Source organism: Electrona antarctica (genome assembly GCF_951216825.1).
Source record: "Electrona antarctica genome assembly, contig: scaffold_200, whole genome shotgun sequence".
In the NCBI taxonomy this organism is placed as follows: Eukaryota; Metazoa; Chordata; class Actinopteri; order Myctophiformes; family Myctophidae; genus Electrona; species Electrona antarctica.
This window is the reverse complement of record NW_027637729.1, coordinates 136,749-148,797: the sequence shown is the minus strand read 5'-3', so window position 1 is coordinate 148,797 and position 12,049 is coordinate 136,749. Positions and strand designations below refer to the sequence as shown.

The window sequence follows — 12,049 nt, the reverse complement described above, 5'->3', positions numbered from 1 at the left end:
TTAATTGAGTTAGGCCGGCCAACTCCCAGCCCTTTATTTATTTATTTATTTATTTGACAGGGACAATGCTCATTAATCAACATTTCAGTTTTAGCCATAAGCTAATTTACATCTGTAGTCCCTGAGCAGGCTCTTAAAATGGTAGTAAAACTAAACATACAATAACACATACAGTACAATACAATGCAATACAATACAATACAGATAAAAGAAAGACAGTGTATAGTGTGCCAGAACACAGCACCATGCGTTGATGCCAAGTGTGCATATGTGCCAGCACCCAACACTATGTCCATATAAAAACACAATACAACAGATATAGAACACACTGGGACCACTGGCCAGGCAATTGATTGGCAATTGCTCAGGACCTGTGGGAAGCAAAGACCTAGGCCTATAGGAATACACACAGGCCCTAGTAAGCCAACTACAGGGGCTGTGACAACAGACAGACAGACAGACAGACAGACAGATAGATAAGCTATTTGCACACTTTTGACAATTTGAATCCATGATGCATTGATATTAAATGGAAAAGGTACTTTGTAATTTCACTAATTTGTCATTAAAATGAATACTTGAGCATACGTAGGCTACTTTGTCCACCACCGATAACTGGACACCAACATCAGGTAGTCTAAATTATTATCTATGTATTAGTACTAATTACCTAGTAATTATTACTGGTGGTTCATGAGCTATGCCTGATTTTCAATCGAGTGCTACAGTGCCACCCTTTGTCCAATGGTTGTGGGCTTTGTGTCTAAGCAGGGTGACATAGCCCTCTAACATATTTCCACATTTCGTGAAAACCAACTGCATGGTTTGGCCTGGAGCGCTGACATAAGAAAATATGTATAATTCAAAATAGTGGGTGATCTAATGCTGCATTCACATGGAATCGGGCAAGCGGTAGACGGCAAACGTCAAAACCTGCTGGACGGCACGGTAAAAAGATTAAATATTTTAACATTGATGCCGTCTGCCGCTAACGTCACCTGATCTGGCTGCCAGGCTGCCGTGCCGTCCTGTTCCGTTTACCGTCCTGCTCCCGTCCACTAAAATGACTTACGGTTTGCCATCTACTGCTTGACTGATTCCATGTGAATGCAGCATTAGCCAGGGTCAGAGGTCAAAAGTGAGAACACGAAAGTTGTTCGACACGAGGAGACTTATATGTCTATCCAAGTTTTATTGTTGACGGTCAAACGGAGCTATACCTGTTCAAATTTTGCATTTTTGATTGAGTGCTATAGCGCCACCCTTTGGCCAATGGCCGTGGGCTTTGCGTTCTCATCGTTTAGCATACCCCTCTACCATATTGCCAAGTTTCACGAAAACCGACTGCACGGTTAAGCCAGAAATGCAATTTTGTTTTTAAGGGGCCAGGCACTTCGGGCACGGCCCCTTAAAAAACAGACAACTACAATAAGGGACCATAGGCCATTTAGCTTGGCCCCTTAATAACTTGTGAAAATTAATTTCTAATCCTTTCTTAGATAGGTGACGATTTGGCCAATTTTGAATATTGTATATTTTCTGTAAAATTTAAATTTTTTGAATTACATTTGACGCAAAAATACCAGATACTCTGTATAGACTGTGTTAGCAGATCTGCCATTACAGCGATAAGGAAGAGTCTAGATAGCCTGGAACTAGTCGGACTAAACAAACATAACGGAGGAAAAGAATGAGGACTCAGCACTTACATTCAGCTCGTGACCATAATAACTCAAGCATCTTTATTAGCAGCGTCGTTATATACACATTGGGTAACAGGCATATCCGGTACTTCCGGTGTGGCACTTCAGAATAAGGGTTTATCATTTACATATATACAGACAATAAAGATCACATCTTAACAGACTGTCATCATGGGAATGTGTCGCCGCACTAAGAGGTGTTGGTAGAAAGAGTGAGACCACAGCATGTCATGATGGATCAATCCACATCTTTAATGTCAATCCTCCGGCCGGCCTGCCAGCCAGGAGAAGACCCCCAAAACACTTCTCACAGTGAACAGGAGTATAAATGTGGTCACTTCATGTCGTACTGTATTCTAGGTCCGCTGGTGACCGCTAAGAAAAGGAAGGCACGTGCATAGGCTTCAGCCCCTGCCCTTTTACCCGTCTGTAAAAGTCCATGAAAGTAGCATTTACTATGGTGAAAGAAATGCAAAATGTGGCCGTTTTAAAGCTGTTTTGGCCAATCTGCTCAATCTGCTCAGTTCAAAGCTTGTAGAATGTGTGACTTATATAAATACCACGACAAAATGGTCGTGCATCTGTTCCCAATGAGGCAGCCTGCTCATATCTCACCTTTGGAGGAGAGCTGGCTTGCAGAGCATGACTTAAAACTTAGGCTGATCGGCCAATAGGGCTATACTGTAGGCTACTGTATATTGATCACAACATGAACGCCAGACATGCATGCCTCGGTAACTCCAAATGTCCCGTGAATCATTTAATATTTCATGACGACATATCATCATATCATCACAAGAACGCATCAGTGGACTTACCATCTGACAAATAAATTATAGCTGTGTTGTGTGTCCAGATTTGATCCATTTCCCCAGTCATTCCGACATACGACAGTGATATGATATTAATCAAATAATAATCATAAGCTCTGATGAAAGATATCAAGACCCGGCCCACAACAGCCCTGCCAATCAGACTCAGCCCTGTTGGCACAATCAGGTTAAATCCCCGCTACCTGTGAAACACTACATCTGCAAAGGGGAATGAGTGAGCAATTGTTCAATATAAATGGCTTTTATAATATTCTTGCCAAGTTGTATTAGCCTTTAGTCTTGAGGTCAAACTTAAATCAATTAACTTCTTTCTCATTATACGTGAGAAAAGGATATCCTACAGATTGCTACTTTATTAACAAGTGGATCCATCGTATAGGGGCTTGCTTGCCAAAATAAGCTGATCTACAAGTGTAATGCGGTGCACAACAGACACGCTGTTATCTTGTAGATCTGTCCATTTGAAACATGTTAGTAACGTGTTCCGATAGCAACCATAAACATCATCACGTTAGATTAAACGGGCGTGCATGTTCTACGCGAGGCAGAACCTACAAGGTGGAAACGCTTGGTAAAGAGGGAGTCCGCTGACTGTCAGGTTCATGAGCTATACCTTTTTTATATTCGAAATTTCACTTGAGTGCTAAAGCGCCACCCTTTGGCCAATGGTTGTGGGCCTCACCGTTTAAAGTAGCATAGCCCTCTACCATATTGCCAAGTTTGGCAAAAAACGACTGCACAGTTAAGCCAGAACTGCAAGTTTTGGCAGCCTCAGCCGATCTGCGTTGCTGTACGAACAATAAGGGATCTTTGCCCCATCGGACTTGACCAACAAATAATAATAATGGATGTAATTAAAATAATAACAATAATACCTTGAGTATAGGTAGTACAGGTTAAAGAAACAAATAAAATAAAAATGAGAAAAACTGTAGCAGTTGTAGGCAGTTTGCAGAATATGAAATAACCTTCATTCCAACAGACGCAAAATAGTTATTTATTTAGTCACAAGCTCTTGTTAGTACTTTTAACATTGGTTCAATATTTATAAAACACAAGACACATTTAACCACTTTCACTTTCCAAATCCTGAAAAAAAAGAAAACAGAAAGAACCAAAATACTGAAGAAACAAATCTAATGTGCAGGAAAATAGCATCACACTTGGTTTATGAATCTACACGCTGACAATGAACATGCTAGTATGTGTGGGATACACCCACAACAAATGTGACAAATCTCTGCCAATGCCAAACCTTCTGTTGCCATTGAATTGTTTTGAGTTTCCAAATGTATAAAGGTATAACGTCTGAAACATCCAACGGTATAATTAAACAGTGTTACCATAGAGAAATAATCTACCAAAGACAAAAACTTTATCTGCCATGTTTGTATAGGTTTTACATACAAAAAGATAACAAGAAACTAAATTGTGGTGGTCTTTAAATTCGGATGGTGACAAATAATAACAATAAACTAAAAGTAATTGGGCCAAACAAATTAGAAGAAAAAAGGGGAGGGTAACACTTTGAGTTTTTCTTATTTCTAATTATTTGTCCGGACCAACATTTGTTGTCATTGTCATGATTTGTCACAATCTGAGTTGGCTTTATCCGAGGCTTAAAAGGTCTTTAAATAAATACGTTTTGATATATCTATGGGGAAATTAATGGGAACTTATCTTCTGGTGCCCTCTTCGTTCTGAAAGGGGCGGGACTGTGACGCTCTATTGTCAGATTATGTGATTCCACTGCTTTAGTATCTATCGGTCATTGTCATCCTGGAATAGAATGAATGATGTGTCAACTCAAATGGGTTCATGGGGAAAATGTGCATTTATTACTATTACAACTAACCACTTCTTCCCTGTATGATTCCTCCTCATTATCCTCAGATGTGCATTTGGCACTAACTAAAGGGTTTCCTCCCTGTATGAGTCCTCATGTGTCTATGGGCTTTCCCCTTTCATGAGTCCTTGTGTGTGATTTTAGAGCACCACTCTGAGCAAAGCCTTTACCACACACGTTACAAGTAAAGGGCTTTTCCCCTGTATGAGTCCTCATGTGTGTTTTTAGATGACCACCCTGAGCAAAGCCTTTACCACACACGTTACAAGTAAAGGGCTTTTCCCCTGTATGAGTCATCATGTGTAATTTTAGATTACCGATGTGAAGACAGCCTTTACCACACACGTTACAAGTAAAGGGCTTTTCCCCTGTATGAGTCATCATGTGTGTTTTTAGATGACCACTCATAGCAAAGCCTTTGCCACACACTTTACAAGTAAATGTTTTTTCCCCTGTATGAGTCCTCATGTGTGTTTTTAGAGTAACACCCAGAGCAAAGCCTTTACCACACACGTTACAAGTAAAGGGCTTTTCCCCTGTATGAGTCCTCATGTGTAATTTTAGATTGCCGATGTGAAGACAGCCTTTACCACACACATTACAAGTAAAGGGCTTTTCCCCTGTATGAGTCATCATGTGTGTTTTTAGATGACCACTCATAGCAAAGCCTTTGCCACACACTTTACAAGTAAAGGGCTTTTCACCTGTATGAGTCCTCATGTGGTTTTTTAGATCACCACTCTGAATAAAGCCTTTACCACAAACTGTACAAGTGAAGGGCTTTTCCCCTGTATGAATCATTGTGTGCCTCGTCAGATTTTCCTTACGATTAAAACATTTGCCACAGTCTGTACAACTAAAGCGTGTTTTCCCTGTGTGGCTCCTCATGGAGTGAGTTTGTTTTGATGATTTCAGGTCCTTGGAAAGCTTGCTGCTCAAAGACAATCTTTGTCCTTCCACATGTTGTGTCTTGTGTGATTTCAGTGTGTTTAAAGTGGACTGACCTTCACTGGGCTCCTGCCACTCATCACTGTCTTCAGTGTCAGATTCAGAACAGTGTGACGAGAGGAGCTGGTCATCACCAGTTGGTTGTGATGTTCTACAGTCCTCTACATCAGCTTGTGTTTTCATGTGCTGAGTTGAGGTGCCGGCTACAGGCTCTGTGTCTCTGTTTTCATCATCATGATCATCTTCACTTTTCACTGCTAGTAATGTCAACGTTGACCCATCAGCCTCCACTGGTCTTTGAAGTAGCTCCTCTTGTTCATCTTTAATCTGTGGTGGTTGTGGTTCCTCCTGGACCAGACTGGAACTCCTCTCCGGTTGTTCAGTGAAAACCTCCTCTTTACACACAGGGAGGTGCGGGACGACTAGAAAAAAGACACAAAGAGAGAAAAAACTTTAATGTTTAATGAGGAACATCATCTTCTCCATTTATAATCAAAGACAGTTTTCATTGCTTGACATTACATTTTGAGCCACTTGTCATTTGGACAAGAACATTTACTTACTTGTCCAAGTAAAGATTTTAGAAGACATCTTTTGTTTGTATTGATTATAATGTTGCATTTGAATAAGTAACAAGTGTTCAACAGAAGGTTATGACAAAATTACACTACAAGAAAAAAAGAAAAGAAAACTGAAAACAATTGACACAAACTCAAACTGGTTGTTGGAAGTTTCAACACACATGTTCCAATAATACATAGTGTGTAGTGGTGACTCCAGGTCTTAATCTTTAGTTGATGCATGATTTGTATAATACTATAATAATAATAATAATATTAATAATATCAAACAACAAAAAATACCATTTATATTAGGACTCCCACCCATGGGTCCTGGGACCCACTGCAGACCTAACAACATCACTGTGGTACATTCTGTTTCCTAGACGGGCTCTCTACCCATTCAGCTATGGCTGTCCCTCTCTAAGGAAGGACAATATCAGTCACTAGAACCAGGGATGGGTGTTTTCTGTGTATCTACGATGGTTAAATGGAGTTTGAAGTTACAATGGGCTTGTCTGATAAAAATGAATATAAAATATCTAAATACTGAATTGAGCAAATTCAAAACTGTCCAAAGTGTTCACAAAAAGCCTGAGTAGACGATAACATTACCCACAATTATTTTGAAAGTGAAATATCCCTTTATGTAAGTAAGTAAACAAAACAGCACATACCTATACGGTACAACTTTACTACAGGTTGCATCTTCGCATCAAACAGTCCACGTCTCTGGTCCACCTCTGGCTGTTCCTCTGACAATGTTGAATGTCTTTTGGAGGCCATCTCTCTAGATACTGTAGACCTCTCCCTGTGGTTCTCTGTGAAAATCACCAGTAGAAACAACTTGTACTTATCATTCAAAAAGGGTTTACTGAACAACCAGGAATAATCTGGTGACCACCGGAGAGACGGTTGATAGCCGGAATGTGGACGGCACCCGGGAGCAGTATGGGTTGGCGCCCCTGCCTGTGTCTTCTGTGAGGAGGAAGCCCAACAACCCCATGGTGAGGCCTTTAGGAGGGCCATTCAAGCTGCAAGCGGAGCCTGCAGCACCACCGTTGCCCAGGTGGAGCCTGCAGCACCACCGTTGCCCAGGTGGAGCCTGCAGCACCACGTTTGCCCAGGTGGAGCCTGCAGAACCACCGTTGCCCAGGTGGAGCCTGCAGCACCACCGTTGCCCAGGTGGAGCCTGCAGAACCACCGTTGCCCAGGTGGAGCCTGCAGTACCACCGTTGTATAAATTATATATTTATCGTTACAGTTGCTGAATGACTCTTTAGTCTTGTTAGAATAACACTAATATAATTACATTACATACATTTGTTTTACCTGAGAGAGTCTTGCACCACATATTCCTACGTAGTAATGTCAAAGTTGACTCACCAGTCTCATCTTCCTGTTCATCTTTAATCTGTGGAGGTTGTGGTTCCTCCTGGACCAGACTGGATCTCCTCTCCTGTTGTTCCTGTTTAATCTGTGGAGGGTGTGGTTCCTCCTGGACCAGACTGGATCTCCTCTCCTGATGTTGTGGAGGTTGTGGTTCCTCCTGGACCAGACTGGATCTCCTCTCCTCATATTCAGATGAAACCTCTTTACACACAGACAGAAGGAGGAGAGCGATGGTAGCATCAGCAGAGCAACTCAAAGTGCTTTTGTCAACTCAAAGATGACATTTATTCTCCTATTTGTTTTGTCAGGATAACCATCGTTTTAAAAATGTCTCGAGTCTCTTCACAATGCCTCACAGAGCAAGGCGTTGTGAGTAGAGCCCGACATCGGTCTCACCGATGTATCCGTCATTTGTGGCACCGATGCCGACATTATTTCACCGATGTGTTTTTCATTAACGTAACCTACACTTGTCTTTTAGAATGTAATACGCGCTCTTTCGGTTTGATATTAATTAATTTCTTACAGCTGCAGAGAATGGATTTAAAAAGGCACTCTGCACGCCGTGCCTCCGACTCTGGAGCCTAGGCTGCAGCAGAAAACCCTGCCCTGCGAGTGACTGTCATAAAGGGAAGTCCAGCTGTCATTCCGGACCCCTCGCCCTTAGAACTTTTACATTGTTGTGAAACTAGAGGACATATTGTCCGGAGCGTGGAGCACATTTATGTCTCCTTGCTCACTGGGAGCGGAGGCATCCGATCTATGGCTGTGTATACAGGAATATATGTAATTTATGTATGATCACAGACATTCTAGGGCTAGTATAACTATAGCCATGGTTCACATGACGCTCGTACTTCACAAGCGTCATGGCTTAACTTCCGCCTGTTTTACACGATCGCTACATTTACAGAGCAAACGTGTACATAAACATTCAGATTTCCAATATAAAGTACTCACATGTGCCACGGGTGTTAGAAATGTACTGGTACAGCGATTAGTATTGCTGCATCCCGCGTTGTGTAATAAAAGGCATTTCTATTAAACAACGCGGGATGCAGCAATGCTAATCGCTGTACCAGCAAAAACATTTTTTTTATAATTTTTTACCCCTGTGTCAATTATCTAATGTGATCCTGGGCTCTACACACCCTCTGCCAACCTAGTCCACATATATGGGGAGAGCAACGGACTTGAACTCATGCTTCCTTCATGCCTGAGTGTCCAAGTTGCTCCTTTACACCTGACAGGGGGGAGTTTCCCTTGTTTGGACGTAGCACGTGGAAGGAACACGTTATTCCAACCAGTTCCTTACCCCTCAATCAGGCGCCCCGGCTGGCCAGGGGGAGGCAGTTTAGAGACCAGGATTACTGCATGTTTTTGTGAGGGTACCTACCCTAGGGGACACAGGGAGAACATGCAAGGGAGAACATGCAAACTCCACACAGAAAGGCCCTTTCGCCAACCCCGCCTCGGGTATAGGCACTGATGACGCGGAGGGGGAAACACGCCGCCAGCACCCACAGCGCCCCTAGCTGGAATCGAACCCAGGACCTTCTAGCTGTGAGGCGACAGTACTACCAACTGTGCCACCGTGCCCCTAATACCAGCAAATTTCTAACACCCGTGGCACATGTGGTGAGGACTTTGTTTGAAATCTGAATGTTTATGTACACGTTTTCCATGTAAATGTAGCGATTGCGTAAAACTGGCTTCAGGTGTGTCATGACATGTGTTAGCGCCATTTTTGTTTTATTTATTTGTTCACTTCTTTCATAATGTTTATTTTCATATATATCAAATATTGTTTTGGAAAATAGTTATAATTTGGATTAATAGAAGCCTCCACCTCTAATTAGAAACTTAGTATGTCAATTTAGTGAGCCCCTTTGCACTTCCTTTATAATTTCTCCCCTTCAAAGTAAAAGCTCCTCTGCAGTGAGTCTGGAACAGTGAATTGTATTTTATTTTGAAAGGCTCAGTGGGAGAGGAAGTGGGGTAGCCTGCTTAAGGTCTCTTGACTAGCCGCAATTTGCAACTCTATATTTTTTTACAATGGGATGAATATAGAGTTGCAATACCCTCCATTGACTCCCCACTCATCATATTGCGTTTGCGATCTGCTGGTCTTAAACGACGTTAAACTCACCAACATTGCAGCTGTAGTCCATGCTTGAATTATGCTCTTTCAATCTGCCGAGCTTGTTTTTCATAAAAATCCCCCGTAGACATGTTATGAGCTACATTCTGTCCAAAATTGATATTCCTGCCGTAATATTCAACCTGCCGTAAAACAAGACGTGTGGGAGAGCGCTTGTTTAATAGAAGGCCGTGCGTGACGGGGCGTCACGCTGCGTCGGCCTCTTCTTTGGGTGTCTTACCTGCGCAGGTAAGATTCTATTAAACAAGCGCTCTCCCACACGTCTTGTTTTACGGCAGGTTGAATATTACGGCAGGAATATCATTAGTGGATTATTTTGGACAGAAAGTAGCTCATAACATGTCTACGGGGGATTTTTATGAAAAACAAGCTCGGCAGATTGAAAGAGCATAATTCAAGTTTGGACTACAGCTGCAATGTTGGTGAGTTTAACGTCGTTTAAGACCAGCAGATCGCAAACGCAATATGATGAGTGTGGAGTCAATGGAGGGTATTGCAACTCTATATTAATCCCATTGTAAAAAAATATAGAGTTGCAAATTGCGGCTAGTCTCTTGACATGCCTTTTGAGAACAATGGAAAATGTTTGGTGAGGCTGGCATACAGTTTTTTACCTTATTTCATACCTACTTACTAGCATACGAATTATTATTATTATGTTGGAGCTATTAATTTGACCTTTTCAGTTTGATTATTCAAGTGGATTTTTGTGTAACATAATAGGCCTACATATTTTTTCGTTGAATTACAATTCCTCTTTGCACCTTTTTTCTGTTGGATATGGAGTATGAACAACATGTTTCAGGGCTAGTATAACTACTGGTAAATGTAGTTCAGTTCAGCTAGCTTAATGCTACTTGTAGCTAAGCTGGTGTTGTTCAGAGTCTACTAACCTGCAGTGTGTAGATCGATGTCCATATCAAAATCAATGTCCAGCCGTTTGTTTTGTGTCTCCAGCAGAGTTTCTAGTGTCTCCATCTCTCTCTGGAAGAGTTTGACCATGAACTCTCCCACCGCGCTGAGGCGCTCCAACACAAACACTCTGACGCTAAGCTCCACACTACAAACATCAGCAGCGCCACGCTGCTGTTTGTCCACAACAAACAATATCTCCTCTCCCACCGACGCTAGCTGTTCATTTATCTTCAGCCGTAAAGACTCCATTTGACGCTTTTCGTCTCCTTTAAGAGACATTTCCACCAAGCTTTCTGTTCCTACTGTAATATAGAATGTGTAATAAAGGCACAAATATCAACAATTCCCGAGAGTCACGACAACATGTTTGTTCAACAACATTACCGTGGAAAACAACTGGCGTGGCCACGTGATGCAAACAAGTACTTCCGACCGGGTCAAAGTTTTCACGCATGCGCAATAAAGAATCCAGGCACTGTTGCCTTAATGCCTTTCGCACCCTGGTGGTGGAGGTGTGTAACTGTCAGATAGATAGATAGATAGATAGATAGATAGATAGATAGATAGATAGATAGATAGATAGATAGATAGATAGATAGATAGATAGATAGATAGATAGATAGATAGATAGATAGATAGTGTTATGACCTGGCTCTTGGGCCATAACAAAGGAGGAAGACACACAGCTGTTTAAAGGTGCACAAACCAAGATTGATTTACAACATAATAAATGTATGCATCAAACAATACTAAAGTATTAAGTGGCTTGTGTTAATCAGTAGATCAGTAGTGTAAGTGAGTGGATGTGTGGTAAATGTAATGTAGGGTGTTGAATGGTGCAAACAAATGCTGCTGCTCTCATGGAAGGAGAGAGAGAGAGACCTGGCTCCCAAGTGAAGACAGACTATGCACACACTGCACACAAAACGAGGTAGAGACTGAGCTACACTTCCTAACCGTCTGTCCACTGTACCAAGACATCAGAGACATGTACTTCCCTGCACGGATTACAATCACCCAAGGAGAGTTTGAAAACCACCAAATGTTTAGGCCTATAACATGTTTAAAACATTGAAATACTGCTGTTAACTTTCAAAAGTATAAAACGTATAAAATGTAGCTTACATTTCCATTTCCAAGTAAGTGGATGTATAAGGCTATATGGAAATTAAACAGCCTAGTTTAATGGGAATGTCAGGTTGAAGGAATACACACACATTGTAGTAAAATGTGTGCAGTGATGCTAAATTAATATCATTGTCTTGCAAGCAGCCAAGCAATTATACCTTTTGCAACTAATCCCTATTTTATAATTCCTATTTAGGAATTACCTGTCTGTCCACAGTAAGGCAGTGTTGTTTTTGGCAGCAAATTTAGATTTTAGTTTTAGTCACATTTTAGTCACCTGGAATGTTTTAGTGTTAGTCTAGTTTTAGTCAACTAAATATCATAAAGCTTTAGTCGACTAAAATTGATTTTGGTGGGCCTTGTTGCCATCGTAATGATCTACAAGCGTAATGATCTACATTATGATAATTACATAATGATCTACAAGCTCACAACGCGTCGCGTTGTGAGCTTGTAGATCGGCCATTTTCAGCATGCAACCAAGTGTAAAATGACTTATAGGCCCTACTGGATCTCTTGTCCACTAGTCCCTAACATTTTAGTCTAGTTTATTTTTTATTCCC

The 12,049-nt window shown here is 41.5% G+C and overlaps 1 protein-coding gene across 1 annotated transcript; it reads right to left on the bottom strand.

The window, feature by feature from the left end:
* Window positions 1-2,703: 2,703 nt before the first annotated feature.
* LOC306918709 (uncharacterized protein) lies at window positions 2,704-10,737 on the bottom strand (the record flags this gene model as incomplete). The annotated part of the gene is made up of 5 exons (XM_079531581.1): window positions 10,337-10,737; window positions 7,277-7,483; window positions 6,568-6,711; window positions 5,608-5,752; window positions 2,704-2,734 (listed from the first exon to the last, which is right to left on the bottom strand). Exons 1-5 carry the CDS (start codon window positions 10,635-10,637, stop codon window positions 2,704-2,706), a joined length of 828 nt encoding a protein of 275 aa, XP_079387707.1. The 5' UTR covers window positions 10,638-10,737.
* Window positions 10,738-12,049: the final 1,312 nt, after the last annotated feature.